At 49.1% G+C, this 18,290-nt stretch overlaps 1 protein-coding gene across 2 annotated transcripts in view; it reads left to right on the forward strand.

The window, feature by feature from the left end:
- The window catches only part of MATN2 (matrilin 2), a 125,171-nt gene that overhangs the window by 87,705 nt on the left and 19,176 nt on the right, over positions 1-18,290 (forward strand). For both annotated transcript variants that reach the window (XM_058564683.1, XM_058564684.1), the window contains exons 7-9: positions 6,389-6,511; positions 9,414-9,536; positions 9,781-9,903. In XM_058564683.1, coding sequence (XP_058420666.1) covers positions 6,389-6,511; positions 9,414-9,536; positions 9,781-9,903 — 369 coding nt within the window. The remainder of the gene's footprint in view (positions 1-6,388; positions 6,512-9,413; positions 9,537-9,780; positions 9,904-18,290) is intronic.

Genomic DNA, 18,290 nt, shown 5'->3' on the forward strand with positions numbered 1-18,290 from the left:
TGTCTGAAATGAGGGCGCACTCTCCCTCCTTCTCATCCCCACAACATGTATTTCAGACTTGTGAAAGAAAAGCCTGGGCCCAGAGACAGTAGGTAAAAGGAACCAGTTTCTTCCAGTCCTACAAGATAAGATGCTTGATGGCTACTAAGAGGAGGGAATTTGCAGGTCTATCCTATCCTCTTTGATATGAAGGAAGAAAAACATATAAGGCTTTGGGGCATCCCCACAGCCTTCAAGAGGTACATGGTGTCAGCAGGATGATCTTAAGCATGTGCTGAGTGACTCAAATGCCGGTCATCTGGCACATCAAGGGGCTTGACCCGGGGTCTAGAGTGTGGACCCCAAATGAGATCTCTTTAAACCAGACTGTCCCTGAGAGACCACTAGAATGGAAGGTCCACAAGAACAGAGATTCTTATCTTTTTCTTACTCTTGGATTCTCAACACCTCAAAGTGTTTAGCACGTGTAGGTGTGACACTATTTATTAAATGTCTGAATGAATAAGTGGATCTCTCTGAGCTATATTGCCCTGGAGAAATTGCAACTATTATTTGAACTACTCCATCTTGTTAGAAAGATGGCCTTTTTAAGGCATGCAGACTGTGGATTTTTTCAAAAAGTGTTGCCATCGTCAGAGCACACTTATGCACACTGAGTTATTCACGTTCTCCTGACAGTGTTGTTTACAGAACGCTCTGGAGCTTCCATTTAGGGACGTATTTTCTTATGTGCTCCTTTGCTCGCTTCTTCCTGGTGAGACGTACAGCAGTGTTCTGCACTGCAGGACTGAATTTTCAAAGGTTCGACCATATATCTTTTTCGAAAAGCACCATGGTCTGTGTAACTGAATCCGGACAAGCCACATTCTGCTTACCGCACATATGAACTTACATGCTCATTCTGATTAGCGTTACAGCAGTGGCAGATGGTTGCAGAGCCCATATTTTGAAACTGAGCTTATCTTATAAAAGATAATTTCTACTGCCTTGCATGGATGCAAACCCTGGAAATATGCAGGCATTAAATGGGAATTTTATCTGAGAGCATTCAGAATGTGAAAACAGTTAGATGGAATATCTTCCCTTAGCCCACACATGCATACAATATATTGGAGGGCCAACATTTCTGGCCTGGTCACTCCTCTCTATGCTATTTACACCTTTTACTAGGGGTGAGCATGTCAGTGGCTAACTACACCCAGGGAAATCACTCACAGGTAGACTTACATTTGTGGACCACAAGCTCTTACGTGGTAGATAATTAGATCTGGTTCAACTCAGACACTCACTGTGGTTTCAAGCTTCACTGTGTGTTACTACTGAAGGGAAAAGGAAACAAATTAGGCATGTGGCCATCAGTGGCGGGGAATTTGCTTGAAGCTCTGCATCTCTTACTAATCATCCAAGATTCCCTCGACCTCTGCCACTCCCTCCACATCCTGCCTGGGAGGCAGTTGGAATTACGGAAGGATCTAAGGCAGTAGTTTGATCACCACAAATCGGCCCACAGATGGGTCTGTTTGCAGTAAGGCCCAGTCCAGAGTCCTTGATGCTCATTCGTAAATAGTCAGTGATTATACTCCATTTCCTCTTGAGCCAGGTGTCCTACTTTTTCATCCAAGAAAAATGGAATTTATTTCTAAAACCCGGTGTCCTCGTCAGCCCTTCTCTCAACATCCTGCCTCATCGTTACATTTTCCATTGTCTTCACTGCAAACCCAGCCCTCCACTCCTGAGGTCAGCCTCTTAGAGCTGCCCCTGACTTAATGTTTACACTCGGTCCATAATGGCAGACAGATGCTAATGGAAGTGAGCGCTCACTCTCTCTCTGGAGCATTATGTGGAAGAGGGAAGCAAAGAATTTGGGTTTAAAATTGGAGTTTGGTATTAGGAGTCTGAGGATCTCGAGAGCATTACAAATCTTGAGCTCAGGGTACAGCCATTTACATTTAATAGGCAGTTGATGGATGTGGGCTGTTTTCAAATCTAATAAGAAATCTATTTTTCAAAGGAATTTGATGTCATCCAATTAGACAGGAAAAAAAAGTTCAAAGCAGACTTCTACTGAAGAAAAGAGTCTTGGCCGGGATATGCTCTTCCTCCTCATCCAGGCGCAATTTCTCCTTCTGGAAAGTGCTTTCATCGATTTAAGGCATAAATCATTAAGGCGGTGGTGCAAAGCGCAGAAACCAGGACTGGCGTGGCTGTGTAGGTGGGGCCTGAGGGTGGAATCAGATGTGGGTGTGACCCCATGTGCTGGGCTCCAGGATTGCTCATGCTGGCACCATGGCTGGTGATCCTGTAGCTGGACACAGCACACTCTGAAGAGCTGGGGTGGGGTTCACAGGTGGGACTGAGCCAGGAGACGTGAGGGCCAGTCTTGGCAGTGTCACTCATACTGGCCATGTGACCTCAGATAGGCTGCTTTACTTCTCTGGACCCGATTTCCTACACTGAAAGAACACTACTTCCTGCTTTAACATTTTGTTGCCTGTCCAATGTTTCTGAAACTTAGTATCTGTGCCACTCCATTGGCTTTATAATTTACTGTCTGGAGTCACTAATCTTTCATGTTTTTATGTCTTACCTCCTCAGTCAGGTCTCCAGCTCCTTCATGAGTTGGCACTCATAAGTGCTGTTGAATTTGTTATCTGACAGTTCTGCTGTCTGATCTCGCAGGGGTTTACCGGGCGCTCTGGGCTTTACTAGATAAAGCTACAGCCAAGCCAGGCCCATATGTAGCACTTCCCGGATAGTGAGGAGACTGAGCCAGATATGGGGTGCATAGTAGCTACTCAATAAATACTGATTGAATGAATAAATGAGTGAGTGAATAGCTAAGTAACACACGTGAAGAGATATGACTCAAGTGTGTAAAGAAGGCAAAGATCTACAGTTAAACTTCTGCCGTAAGAACTATTTGGAGGGCCGGCCCCGTGGCTTAGTGGTTAAGTGAGTGCGCTCCACTGCTGGCGACCCGGGTTCGGATCCAAGCTCGCACCGACGCGCTGCTTCTCTGGCCATGCTGAGGCCACATCCCCCATACAGCAACTAGAAGGATGTGCAGCTATGACACACAACTATCTACTGGGGCTTTGGGGGGAAAAAATAAATAAATAAAATCTTTAAAAAAAAAAAAAAAAACCACTTGGAGAGGACTCTGTTTTGAGTTGCTGTTTGCCGGATAGCTGAGGGATAACATCTTTAAGAATCTGAATGTTTTTCGGTTTCATTATTTTTTATGTAAATCCTTCTTGAAGACAATGCTGGCTTTTTAAAAATTGTGGTAAGATATACATAACATAAAATTTATCATTTTAAATATACAGTTCCTGGCGTTACGTACATTCACATTGTTATATAACCATCATCTCCATCCAGCTCCAGAACTCTTTCATCCCCTCAAACTGAAATTCTCTCCCCATTAAACACTAACTCCCCATTCCCCCTCTCCCCCAGCCCCTGGAACCACCATTCTATTTTCTGTCTCTATGAATCTGACTATTCTAGGTGCCTCATGTAAGTGGAATCATAAAATATTTGTCCTTTTGTGACTGGCTTAGTTCACTTAGCATAATGTCTTCAAGGTTCATCTATGTTCTAGCATGTGTCAGAATTTCCTTCCTTTTTAAGGCTGAATAATATTCCATTGTATGGGTATGCCACATTTTGTTTATCTATTCTTCCACCAATAGACGCTTGGGTTGCTTCCACCTTTTGGCTATTGTGGATAATGCTGCTGTGAATGTGGACATGCAGTATCTGTTTGATTCTGTTTTCAGTTCTTTTGGGCATATGCCCAGAAGTGGAATTCTTGGATCAAATGGTAAATCTGTGTTTAATTTTTTGAGGAATGTCCATACTGTTTCCACAGTGGCTGAATGCTGGCTTTTTAAAGCAGAGTTTACTGAAGATAATTTCACCTTTCTCTGATGGCATAATGAAGTGATTCCTGCAGGCCCTACACCATGTGGCCCCACTGAGGGGCCCTTTGTGTTCTGTGTCTGTTTGCTTGGTTGCTTGTTTGTCTGTCTGTATGTGGTTGGTGGTTTATTGCCAGGCCTGTTTCCTTCATTGAAGCTCTTTGCGTGTTTCCTGGCATCCCATTCTGTTCCACCCAGGTGAGGATGACTTCCAGGCAGATGAACTGAAACTGCACACAACTCACGATATTCTGCTCTGCTCATGCAGAAGGGATGAGTGACAGAGAGAGTGCCACGGGGTCAATGACACAGATGGTGGCATCTCTTCTCGTAGACCAGCCCCAGCGTCATGGGAGTTCTCTCCGTGTGCTCAGTCCGCAACCACTTCTGCTTGTACTCTGTGCACGTAGAAAGTTCCACCCACCTCACCTGCGAGGGCACATCATGGACCCTTTAAGGGATGGGTCTGGGATCCCTCAGGTCTTGGGTTCCATTCACAGCTCCATTTTTACTGGCTGTGGGATCCTGAGTAAGGTACTAACCTCTCTAAAACCCTGTTTCCTCCTCATCTTTAAAAAATGGATAATAATAGCACATAACCTCATAGAGTCCAAAGAAATTCTTAAGCACACAGCAGGTGCTTATGAAATGGCAGCAACTATGGTTATCATCATCAACTTTATTACTGGACTGTTTCCAATGAGGTAGCCATTGGAAAAACAGAAATGACGTGGTCCCAGCTCGTGGAACTCACTGTCTGTGAAAGAAGCAGACATTGAGGCATCACATAAAAATGCTGCATAACCATTGTGATGAATGCTGTGAAAGAAAGGTCCCCTAGGACGGCTTCATCAGGGAGTTCACCGAGGGTGTCGCTGAGGAAATGACGTTGAGCTGACTGTGAAGGAAGACAGAGGTTAACCAGGGCAGTGAGGAGCCATTGAAGCAAGAGGGTGACATGTGTTCCGTCTTCAGGTTAGTTGTGTATGTAAACTTCCTCAAATACTTTTTCGGCAGAAATATGATAAATAAAAATAAAATGTGTGCATTCTCTTTCTGGTTTCAGATCATTTCTCCTGTAACAGTTAGGGTGATTTTTAGTCAGGCAAAACAGGAAATCCAATAATGGTCTCTGAAGCCATTTAACGTCATTTACTTTTTACCCAACAGATCCAGAGGTGGTTGATCCCAGGGTTGGCTCAGTGACTCAGTGATGTTAGCAAGAACCCAGACTCTTTCTTTCCTTTTACTCTGCTAAAGCATGTTAACTTTTCATCCTCATGCTTGTCACCTCATAGCTACAAGACAGTTGCTGCAGATCCAGGCATCATATCCTCACACTACTAGACCCAAAGAGAGAAAGGAAAGAAGGTAGAAAAAAGCACTTCTCTTCATACGTCTTTGTTTTTTCAGGAAGGAAAATTTTTCCTAGGGGCCCCAATAAGTTTCTCCTTACATCTCACTGGCCAGAACTAGGGCATATTCCCACCTTTAGACCAATCACTGACAAAGGAGAACATAGTTGCCAGGCTGGCTTAGACCAGTCATGATTCATGCGTGGGGAGTCAAGATTCTAGTCCAAGAAGACAGTGGAATGGTTGTTGGCAAGGCAGCCAGCAGTGGCGCCGCATCCCCAGAAGAAAGAACAATGAAGGAAACTGATCCAGCTCAGCCCCTGAGGTTGGTGGGGACCGTTTCCTCCAACACCAGTCTCATAAAGGCAGTCCACAAGCTCGTTTATTTTCTTTTACGGCTCTCCCTCTCCTCCATAGCCTGCTCTTTGTGGGGTTTTGTGGTTCTAGCCTTTTCAGGACCAGGAAATGAAATTGCTAATTGGCTGCTGGTTATGATGCCACTTCTAACTGCTGGCAGAAACACGGCTTGGATGGGGGTGAATATTACTGTAGGACAGAACTGCAACATCCCGGCGCAGCATCAGAGATGTGTCCTCTCTAGGTTCTTGATCCAGATGCTGTCGTGATCTCCCCCAGGGCGAGGTTAAGCATTTGGACCCTTCTTAATGTGACTGCCCCTTCGTGCCTCTGCGAAATAGGGGGATATCTTGTAAGATCAGCTTTTGTGTATTCTGCCTTGGGCTGTCCCATGTCACTGCAGGTGGCATCTCCCCACATGCTGTGAGCTCTAGTGATCAGGTTAACTCACAGAAGAGACTGGGTTTCCTCAGCTTTTCCATCTTTCTTGGAAGGGGATTGGCTGGGGACCGTGGTCCTCAACCCGTTTCTCAGCCCTTTGGCCATTAAAGTGGAAAAAGACCAGTGCTGGCGAATCCAGAGGCACACTTCAGGAACCAGGTTCTCTTTCCAACAGGCTCCCGGAGAGCAGGCGCTCTTTTCCCTCTGTCCTATGGAGCACCGTATTTCCAGAATATTTACCGGCAGGGGCTGACATCACAGCCCTGGAAGAAGCCCAGAGCCTGAAGAAGCGTCTGCCCTTTCTCCCCTCAGGAATCAACTACTGTGCACTGAACAAACCGGGCTGTGAGCACGAATGCGTCAACACGGAGGAGGGCCACTACTGCCGCTGCCGCCGGGGCTACACGCTGGACCCCAACGGCAAGACCTGCAGCCGTGAGTGCGCCTAGGGGCAGGGGCTCTGCCGGGAGGGCGCCGTTCACGCGGGCCCCCCGGCTCACGAGCAGCCAGGCACTTCTGAGCCGGGCCTTCCTGAGGGCTTGGTGGTACTACAGGCTTAGCCTTCCTTGCCTTAGTTTCATCATCCATGAAATGGGACTGTTAATACGACCCACCGCATAGATTGGGTTGTGAGGATTAAAAGAATCAATATGCATAAAACACTTAGAAAAGTGCTGATACGTGTAATAAGCACTCAATAAATATTAGCTACTATTATTATTTGCTGTTGGGAGCATTGGTTAAGTCAGCCCGGCCTGAATCCATATCTCAGCTCTACTGCTTACTCGACATGTGACTCTCAGCAAGTTATTTAACCTTGCCCTGCTTTGATTTGCCCATCTGTTTAAAAAAAGTGAAGATGATAATAGTATTGATCTCCTAGAGTTGTTAAGGGGAATCGTCAGGAGCATTTCAATCTCTTAGCACCATGCCTGGCACAAGGAGCACATACAGGTAAAGATAATAGTTCATTATTATCACGGACCTGGGGGAGTGACAGTGCCTGCCCCACGTTGGGACGAGAGGCCGGAAGAGACAGACCTCGGAAAGCACTTGGGCTACAGCAGAGCTGATCTGAGGGCGGAGCTGAGAAACATGGGATTTTTTGGGAAGCCTTTTCTTAATGTTCTTGTGTAAGAGGCACAACAAAGCTCCATTTGGTGATGTAAACGCACGGAAACTTGCAGGCTTTGCCAGCTGGAGGGTTCCGTCATTTTTTTATGAGGTACAGTCTCCACTGGTCCAGGCCAGCACGAGTAGGGGCGCATGCGCACTGCGGTGGGTGCCTGTGACCCGGGTTCTGGGAGAGGAGCTCGGTGACCTGGCTGGCACAGAGGGGCCCTTTGTGTGGCTTTCCTTGCAGGAAGCTGCACATCTGCTCCAGCTTTAGGAACACAGATAGATTGTAAATGAGAACAGTGCAGCTGTTCAGCATTTGGATCTTAAACTGCCAGGAAGGGAAGTTGCACAGATGAAGTGTTAGGTACAGAGCAGTCCTCAGGAAAACTTGTGCCTCTTGAGTCTTCAGAGGGAACAAAGTGCCTTGATTAGGCTTTCTAACGACTGATCTTGGAGGTCAAAGGACTTCTGAACCAGAAAGTTGGCACTGCTCTGCATTTGCCTCTGGATGTCTCTAAATCCTTGTGAGAAGCCGATGGGGAGCAGGAAGTCTTCCATTGGACAAAGAGACACCCTGGTGAAGATGGATCTGTGTACATTCTGCCTGCTTCCAGGCATGTGAGGTCTGCCAGCTGACAGCCCTGGCAGGCATCCCTGGGCAGGCTGGTCATGACCTAGCTGAGCCCACCTAGAGCCCCAGGGGCCATGGCCTCCCTCTCCCTCCTAGCATGCCTTGGGGGAGTCTAGAAGAGCTCAGAGGAGAGGCTAGAAGAGATTGGGCCATGATTTCTCTCTGGGATCTAATAAGAAGGAACACCTAGTCACTTTGAAGCAAGTATAAACCAAGCCATTTCTTCCTAGGAGTCCCCAGAGAAAGCCATGGTATCCTGTTCCCCTAGCGGGCTCAGGGAGCCCCAGGCCGTAATGACAGCAAGCCCTTGGTGGGGCTCCCTCTGTGCAGGCACTCTGTGAGCGCTTTCCAGATGCTCACTCTATCCTCACAACAGCTTTTGAGGCATCTCTATTCTTATCCCTATTTCAAGATGGGGAAACTGTGGCACAAAAAGGTTAAGTCGCTTTCCCGGGGTCACATGACTGGTAAATGTTGGAACCAGGATATGAATACAGGCCTTTGGCTCCTGAGATCCTACAAGTGTTTTCAGTAGGCACATCTGCCGGTGGAATGTTCCAGAGGACACCAGTCCCAGGTCCTGCAGGAGTCAAAGAGGCCCACTTGATGGCCCGGCACAAGGCCTCCAGTGTCTCTCTAGTCTCTGGGGGTGCATTTTCTCCATCAAGGAAATCTGGGAGGCAGCCTGCAGGGCTGTCTGTGGGAGCCATTCACCACAGCTGTGTGTTCACTGCGGGGCCAGCTGTGCAGCGCTCGCGGGCCAGGATCGGCCACACGTGCAGGCCCTGGCTTTGGTTTGTTTTCTGAGTCTGGGTGTCCTGGTTATGGGGGATAAAAACACTTTTTATTTTTCATTTTCAGATATAAATGAAACTATGCAATTCTTTCCCAGCAACACTTATTAATAATAAGCATTCAGTAAGTGATTACTGTATGCTAGCTGCTGTTCTGAGGGCTTTATGTCTGTTTATCAACTCCTCCACTTCTCAACACATTCCTTTAAGTAAGCAACCCTCAGCATCCCCATTTCTCAAGTCGAGATACTATGGCAGCGAGGCCAATGACTGCCCAGCATCTTATGACTAGGAAGTGGTGGAGGTGGGATGTGAGCCCACGTAGTTTGGTGCCAGAAGCCTCCTCCTTAAGCACTGCTCTGTCAGCTATGTGGCTTTGGGCAAGTAGCTTGACCTTCCTGAGCCTCGCTTTCCTTTGTGAGATGGGAATCTCACCTGCTTTCAGCATTGCCCTGAGGATTGCAAATTATGCTGCCAAGGCCCTGGCACAGAGAGCTGCTGTCATTAACACCAACACGCTCTACTCTTCAAACAAAGAATGGGAAGAAGAAACACAAACAAACAAGGCTGATTTTCCAGAGAGGCCAATCGCACAGGGTGGAATGAAACCTTCCACAGTGCTCCCTCCCGAAGACGTTTTTTTTTTTTTAGTGATTTTATTTTATTATTATTTTTTAATGTTCCAATAAAACTTTCTTTTTTTTTATTGAGGAGGTTTTGTTTTCTAATCCCCCCTTCCTGGTGGGCATTGCCCCCTCTGGTTACTTTATGTTTTCGTGTGTGACAAACGCAGGGGTGGATCACTGCGCGGAGCAGGACCATGGCTGTGAGCAGCTGTGTCTGAACACGGAGGAATCCTTCGTCTGCCAGTGCTCCGAAGGCTTCCTCATCAACGAGGACCTCAAGACCTGCTCCCGTGAGTGCCCCTCCGTGCTTCTCTTACAGGGAAAAGGTTTGCAACAGGAGTGAAAAACGTGCTGACTGCAGAGGACGGCAGGTTGCGGTCCCCTCCGTCCTCTGCTCCAGGGAGATCATGGGGCTGTCCACTGGGGACCGCATGCCTTCCCTGGGCGGGGGATAAGAATGACGGTCACTCGGTCCCCATCATCGGCAGCTCAGAGGCCTCGCTGACGACCTCCCCTGGCTGTTGGGTTTTGCAGGGGCGGATTATTGCTTGCTGAGCGACCATGGTTGCGAATACTCCTGTGTCAACACCGACAGATCCTTCGCCTGTCAGTGTCCCGAGGGACACGTGCTCCGCAGTGATGGGAAGACTTGTGCCAGTGAGTGTCCTGAGGTCCGGCGACAAGCAGGACTTGGCCCAGGCATCCATGGGTGGGGTACAGTAACTGACGGTACCATGCGCATGCGTCTGCTCTCCGGGTTTCACTGGGCCGTGTGAATGTGCCTTGAGGCCTCTCAGTGATTTCAGCCCTGGTGCTGTTCCCCCTGCCCCTAGCTTCCTTCCCCCACTCGGAGACAGCTTTTTCCTATTTCCACAGTCTGCCTTGCAGTCATTTTGAAGCTGGACAGAGCCTACTTCCTGGCTCTCTATTCTCCACCCCTAATCTGGCAGAAAGTGGTAGCCAGCCTGCATTGCACAAGAATAATAATAATGGGGTCCCCTTACTGACTGCTGATTTCAGGCCGAGTACTGTGCTAAGCACACATATTCTCGCATTCTGGCAACCCTGTGGAATCCCTATTTTGCGATGAGGAAGTTGCAGCTCAGATTAAGTCAAGAGCCTAAAGTTACCAGCTATTAAGTGGTGAGGTCAGACTCTGCTCCCTGTGACTCCAAAGTCAGTTCTGGGAGGAGGGGAGGCTCCTGAGAAACCTTTCCTCCCCCATCCCGAAATCTGGCAGCAGATGGAGAAGTTGGCAGGGATGTTTCCTGGGTACATATTTCCTTGCAGCCGGTCCCAACTCCTGTGTCCATTAATTTAAAAAAAAAAAAAAAAAAAGCTCCCAGACCTCCCTCTCTCCTTCACTCAGGGATGCTGTGTTTTCTGCCCTGCAGTCCTATTTCAAAATGGACAAAGACTTAAAAAATAGTCATTTTGAGAGAAGGGATCAGAAATGGACTAGAATTTACGTACCTCATCCAGCTGATCTTTCTGGTTATAGGGCCGAGTCCCTGACCCCTGATACAATTGTGGTCACAACCTAATTTATCCACTTTTTTATGTTGTCCATTCACGTGGGCAGGTGAGCTGACTGCACAGCTGGGCGTGCCTCTCTAACTATATGGCCAGTGAGAAAATGTTTTGCTAGGTTGGGGTAGATTCTTGAGTCTTGGCAAATGGGTTATCCATTTTATGGCTTGCATGTGGCTGCCTGCCCAGCTGCCTCCCGGACTGCTGCTCCAGCCAGCACAGGGACGGTCTGGGCATTGGGGTGCAGAGAGAGGATGGCTGTGTCAAATTGCATCTACGTTTGACTGCATGCCAAAGCCAGATGCACAGTTTTTTATTGGTTTATTTTCATTCTTCATCATCTTGGATTATTCATGCCCTTCTTTTGTCCTCCCCATTACTGTCATAATCAAGAGCTGACTACATGATGGTTGCAGGACTTCTAGGAATGTCTCATGCCCTTCCAAACTAATGCTGCCCCTCCTCCTTACAATTGCATGCCCCCTCTCCCTCCCTCCCTAGGTCCACATGTGGGTTATGCCACTGATACTTTTTTTTTTTTTTGGTGAGGAGGATTGGCCATGAGCTAACATCTGTACCAGTCTTCCTCTATTTTGTATATGGGATGCCTCCACAGCATGGCTTGATGAGCAGTGTATAGGTCCATGCCCAGGATCAAAACACTCAACCCCAGGCCACCAAAGTGGAGTGCGTGTACTCAACCACTACGCCACCGGGGCGGCCCCCACTGACACTTTTAAATGTCACCCGTTTTCTTATTTATAGTGTGTTTATAATGGTACAGCGACATCATCCATATGAGTAGATGATCAACAATGCAATTAAAAGCGAATTTTGATAAGTATATATTTATATATGGTTGTGTCTATATGAAAACTCATGAGATGATCAGATGGGTTAGAATTATCCTCGGGAATGGTGGCACGTAAGACCCACCAGCAGATACATATGCCTTGAGCTATTCCCCTAATTGAGGACTTTCTGTCTGTTCCAGGGTGATTCAGTCTGGCTGCCCTGTCCTGTAATAATGGGCTGTGTTTTCAGTGTGGCCATAGTTAACCGGGGGTTGGGATGTATGTTTCCCAGCTCTATGCCAGATGACAAAGAGCCTTGTGACATGACTGCACCTTTTTTTTTGTGTGTGTGTGTGAGGAAGATCAGCCCTGAGCTAACATCCGCTGCCAATCCTCCTCTTTTTGCTGAGGGAGACTGGCCCTGGGCTAACGTCCGTGCCCATCTCCCTCTGCTTTATCTGGGACGCTGCACAGCATGGCCTGACAAGCGGTGCATCGATCTGCGCCTGGGATCCGAGCCTGCACACCCCGGGCTGCGGCAGCGGAGCGCGCACTCACCCGCTGTGCCAGGGGGCTGGCCCCGAGGCTGCACCTTTTCAGTAAAGCCTGCTGGGCTCTGGATGGGGAGCCAGCTGGGCTTCAGCCAGCCCTGGCCCTGCAGATACGGGCGTCCTTGGCCCTTCGTAAAGGCAGCCTCCTCTTAGGCTCTTGATAGCAAGTGGCCTGAAGAACCTTTCACTCACTTTCCAGAGGGTTCTCTGATATATGCAGAGCAGGCCCAGGTTCCCAGGGCCCGGGAACGAAGTGGACACTTACCCCCACACCCCTGCAGGCACCAGGGGCTCTCTGGCCTCTGGGGTGAAGCCCATCATTTCTTCCTCTTGGCCCCCTGGCCCCCAAGTTGTGATTACCCAGATTCTCCCCAGGAGCTTTCCTTGCCTTGGGGGGTTGATGCCCAGACTAGGGAGTGAGGTGGGGAGGAAATGAGTAGTCTCTTCTATGAGCTGCAGCTGAGAGGCCTCCTCCTCTCTCTAGCTCCTGGCAATTTCCCTGAGATAGACCTGGTACAAGGGCATCCCAGCACCAGGAAAGACTCCACCGGCTAGACGTGCACAGAACACACAGCCCACTGGCCTGCCGGCTCCTGGAGATCAGAGACCAGGTCTTATTTGGAGTCTGAGTTCCCAGGCCTGGCCCATGGAGATGCTCAATGAAGTTTAATGAGTGAGAGAGTGAATGGTCAGAGACCACCTGTCTGTTTATCCTGTGGCACCTGGCACAGGGTCCATTCCCTGCTCAGTAATCTTCAGTGGCTTTCTACCATCTCCCCAAATAAATTTCCAGTTGCGCTCCTTGATTTGGCAGTGTTGGAGAACCCCTTCCTCCAGCTCTTGAGCCCCACCCCATGTCTTCTCTGCTCCCTCCAGTTCTTCAGGAGGGGGAGTCCCCCTATTCTCTGAGCAAGCCCTATATCTCCAGCCCATCCTGTTTCCACTTAGGGCAGCCTCCCTATTCCACCTCTGCTGGTGGAAACCCATTCCATGGCCAACATCATGCCCCATGGGGAGCTTCCTGCCCTCCCTGCCTGCTGGGAGCTCCTCTGCTCCGCCACCTGCAGGCTTGGTCAGGACCTCTCCACAGTGTTCTCCTGAGCCGGCCTCACCCTGTGGCTATCTGTGCACCGATCTGAGAAACAGTGTGGCAGAGTAGAAAGAATACTGAACTAAGAGCCCAAAGATTGGGTTTAAATCTTGTAGCTTCCACCCTGGGCAAAGGAATTGACCCTCTCTGGATCTGATTGCACATCTGGAAACTGGGAATGGTCATTCTGCCTCTCTCTCAGGGTTGCCATGTGACACAGGGAGAGACGGTCATCGAAGTGCTGTAGGAACTTGTAAATTGCCACAAACCCCTAAGGTACTCTCATTATGGTCTTACCTCCTGCAGGCAGACTGCCGCACACTGAGGAGAGAGCTGAGGTAGGGCCCGGCCTTGTTGCCAGGAGACTCACCTTCCAGAGCCAGCCCTGATCCCTTTGGAAGGGCCCTAGAGATAGGCCACCCTGGGAGGTGTCAGACTCAGGAGCCCAAGGGCTGCCCTAGGGAGCCTCCCTTCTTCTGGCAAGTGGAGGGTGCTGACAGGATCTGAGCCACAAGCCATGGAGCCCTGGGAATCCTGGCCCTGAGGGGCCACTGCAGGTGGGTCTGCAAAGGCCTGTCCAGGACTGATGCCCCAGCTGGACTTCAAAGGGTGCAAGCAGCCTCGAGCAAGGCGAAGGGAGTGTTGTAGTCTGCTCAGGCAGCCTTAACAAAGTACCATGGGCTGGGTGGCTTAAAGAACAGAAATTTATTTTCTCACAGTTCTGGAGGCTAGAGGTCTGAGATCAAGGTGCCTGCATGGTCAGACTCTGGTGAGAACCCTTCTCTTGGCTTGCAGACTGCTGCCTTCTTACTGTGTCTTCACATGGCAGAGAAAGAACAAGTTCTCTGGTATCTCCTCTCATAAGGGCACTAATCCCATCATGGGGGCCCCACCCTCATGACCTCATCTAAATCTCATCACTTCCCAAAGGCTCTATTTCAAAATACCATCACATTGGGGGTTAGAACTTCAACATATGAATTTGTGTTTGGGGGGCCACACAGTTCAGTCCATAGTGGGGAGTGAGGGGAGAAGACCACCTTCACCCTCGTGTACTCACATTATAGTCTTGATGGATCAGAAGGAAGCTTAGAGATCTTCCCTTTCTTTTGTGGGAAACAGGCACAGGGAGGAAACTGGAGCCCCAAGCTGGCCTTGGGGTCAGTGGTAGGACCGGGACTGGAACCCGCATCCCCTGATTCAGGATCTCTTTCTCAGAGAGAGATGCCCTCTAAGAGTACGTCTCCGCTCAGCTGCTTCTCGGTTTGTCTGAGCAAAAGCCTATACAGAGTTAGCCAACATTGGCTGCTCCTAGTTTTATTATAAGAAAAGCCAGAAACCAGTGTGATTCCATCTCTTGGCCTTGGTTACCCTCTTGGCAGGCGGCCACTGTGGCTTTTTCCCTTTGGGGTTGAGGTTGGTTTTTAATAACCTCCTACGTGGAGCCCGAGATACAGGATTGCTGCTTGTCATCGCCACAGAGGTGCAAGTCCATAGAACACATTACCCCATGATTGCCGCACCACAGACGTATGTGACTCACCAGATGTGGAATCCAGATGTGGGGATACAGTCTGTATCAGCGTGTGGGACTGCTAAACGTGGGCCCTAAAAACCTGCGCTATGTCCTGAAACTTGTAGTCATCCTGATCACAAATTGCAGACCCCATTCATGACGAGGGTTTAATTAAATGTGTGGACCTGCCCCTTAAGTATGAAAGGAAGAGGATCCTTCTTTTAGAGGGAAAATGTCTTCTTCCTGCATCCTGAGGTTTCTCATAAGTCCTCTCATCCGTTTCATTGAAGTGGTGGTTCCCAGTCAAGTCTGTCCTCACTCTCGTCTCCGGATTTGAGTCTGGGTAGCTCCTTAAGCTCTTGGTCCATTCATTCTCACTCTCCGCAAGTATTTACCCTGCACCTGCGGTGTGCTGGGCAGCCCTGGGGTTGATGCAGGTCCAGTTTCTGCCCTGACAGAGTTTCAAGTTTCTCAGGAAAGAAAGATATTAAAGACATATCATCCATTCAGTGTGATGAGAGTTGTGATGTGGGAAGAAGAGGGGCTGCAGGAGCACCTCGTCTAGAGAAGGTCTCCTGAGAAAGAGATGTTTGATCTCACGCCTAGAGACTGATGGAATAAGCTAGCCAGAGATGGAGGTGTTGTGGACTGAATGTTTGTATCCTCCCAAAATTCATATGTTGAAATTCTAACCCCCAAAGATGATGGTGTTAGGGGGTAGAGCCTTTGGGAAGTGATTAGGTCATGAGCGTGGAGCCCTCATGAATGAGATTAGTGCCCTTAGAAAAGAGATCCCAGGGGCTGGCCTGTGGCATAGTGGTTAAGTTTGTGCACTCTGCTTTGGCAGCCTAGGGTTCGCAGGTTCAGTTCCCTGGGTGCAGACCTACACGCCGCTCATCAAGCGATGCTATGGCGGCATCCCACAAACCAAAAATGGAGGAAGATTGGCACAGATGTTAGCTCAGGGACAATCTTTCTCAAGAAAAAAGAGGAAGATTGGCAATAGATGTTAGCTCAGGGCCTGTCTTCCTCACCAAAAAAAAAATTAACCAAAAAAAAAAAAAGAGAGACCCCACAGAGCTTGCTAGTTCCCTCCACCATGTGAGGATACAAGGAGAAGTCTGCGACCCAGAAGAAGGCCCTCACTTGACCATGCTGGCACCCTGATCTCAGACTTCCAGACTTCAGAACTGTGAGCAATAAATTTCTGCTGTTTATAGGCCACCCAGTCTGCAGTATTTGGCAGACTGAACAGACTAAGACAGAGGAGGAAGAGCTTCGCAGGCATAGGAAACAGCACGTTTCCCTGAAGCCCAGGGTCCAGAGAGTGCACTGAAGGAAGTTAAGTGTACTGAGTGTTGAGTGTGAAAGGGAGACGGGTGAAAGATGAGCCTGGAGAAGCAGCTGGCACAGATCACTTACAGCCTTTAGAGTTACATTAAACCATTTGGAGGCCTGGCCTCCCTTGAGGAAACTATTTTAGTTTGTCTTCTGAGAATTGACCAGCCTGTCTGAGTAGACTCTGCTGAGCTAGGATGGCCACTGGGTGTGCAGCTGAACCAGGGAACACCAAGGTGATAGATTGTGATCTAATTGCACCTCTGCCCACAGCACAGCTGACACAATTCACCTCTGCAGATTAAGGGACCTTGGGAAAGTCACTCCCCCTCTCTAGCCATCAGTTTCCTCAACTCTAAAATGAAGTTGGACCAATTCGTCTCCAGGGTCCCTTCTAGCGCGAAAATATGGAGAGTGCCTGGCACAGAGGAAGTGCCCCATGAATACTTGCTGATGATTGAACTCCTCGCTGGGTGCCCACCATTCTCCTCCAGGCTGAAGTCACCCCGATAGTGAGTCAGGGATGGTGGCTCTCTTTGCCCGTTAGGGAACTACTGAGGTCCTTTCCTAGAGGGGAGTATCTCTGGCTCTGGGGAGAAGCTGATTCCAAGTTGGTTGAATAGGAAGCAGCTAGAGCCTGTGGTCAGGAAGTTAACTACAGTACACCTTTGGCATTCTCTAATTTACCATGCACGGTTCTTTAATTTACGTGTGACCCAGAATGTCCCTGACATGCAGGAACTGGACATTGTGCTGAACAAATATGAATTATGCACTCTGCAAGGCTGGTGGGTGGGCGAGAGTGAGGAGCCCAACTGACTGCCAGCACCCACACCCGTCGGGTTCTCATTTTAAAACATCTGCACAAAAACCCTGGGAGGTGGAGCTGGTTACCCACGATTTTCAGAGTAGAAAACTGAGGAAGTTTTTCCTTTTACTCAACAGGTATTTACTGGGGGCCTGTTGTGTGCCAGTGTTAAGTGCTGGGAGATACAGGCAAGAGGGGCAGATACGGTCTGTGGTCTCCTGGAGGTGAGAGCCCATGAGCATAGCCAATGAGGAGGCCGGCACCAATCCAGACCAAGCACATAACTAACTGTTCAGTGGCAATGTGGTACTGCCAGAGGGGGCAGACGCCTGGTGCTTTGAAGCCCTGTGCCAGGAGGTCCAGGAAGATATCTGGAGGTGGTGGAGGAGGAAGGAGAGCCAGAGGAAGGGCGGTGCAAAGCCCTGTGGTGGGAGGGCTCCTGGCTGGGTACTGAGGTACCTTCAAAGTACTCAGAGCTGGGGGAGAGCGCACGAGATGAGGCTGTTGGCGGGTCCTGCGAACTTTGCTAAGGATTCCGTGTCTCATCTGAAGGCTCAGGAAGCACTAAAGGATCTCAGGCAGAGGGAGAGAGTGATGTGAGCTGATTCACATTTTATTTTATTTTATTTTATTTTATTATTTTATTTTATTTTTTTGTGAGGAAGATCAGCCTTGAGCTAACATCTGCCAATCCTCCTCTTTTTGCTGAGGAAGACTGGCCCTGGGCTGACATCCGTGCCCATCTTCCTCCACTTTATATGGGACGCCACCACAGCATAGCCTGACAAACCGTGCGTCAGTGCGCGCCCAGGATCTGAACCGGCAAACCCTGGGCTGCCGCAGCAGAGTACGCGCACTTAACCGCTTGCACCACTGGGCAGGCCCCTGATTTGCATTTTAGAAAGTGTACTCAGGGCCAGCCCCGTGGCTTAGCGGTTAAGTGCGCGCATTCCGCTGCTGGCGGCCCTGGTTGGGATCCGGGGCGTGCACTGACGCACTGCTTCTCTGGCCATGCTGAGGCCACATCCCACATACAGCAACTAGAAGGATGTGCAGCTATGACATACAACTATCTACTGGGGCTTTGGGGAAGGAAAAAAAAAAGTGTACTCAGTCTGCGTTGGGGAGGATGGACTGGATGGGGTGAAAGTGGGTGTGTGGAGACCAGTTAGTAGATGATGCAACAGCCCAAGAGAAAGATGATGGCATTTGGTTCATGATGGTGGAGGTGCAGAATAATCTGGAAACTTGGGAAGGTCTCTAGACATAAGGTCTGGGTCCATCGCCAGCATCTCACCCCTGGTAGTTTATTGGAATCATCTGTGGGGCTTTTAAAACATCCAGAAGCCCAGGCAGGACCCTAGACTCCCTGAGACAGAAGCTGAAACAAAGACTATCTTACATTGATTGATATAAC

Source organism: Diceros bicornis, chromosome 21, assembly GCF_020826845.1.
Source record: "Diceros bicornis minor isolate mBicDic1 chromosome 21, mDicBic1.mat.cur, whole genome shotgun sequence".
NCBI classification, from domain to species: Eukaryota; Metazoa; Chordata; class Mammalia; order Perissodactyla; family Rhinocerotidae; genus Diceros; species Diceros bicornis.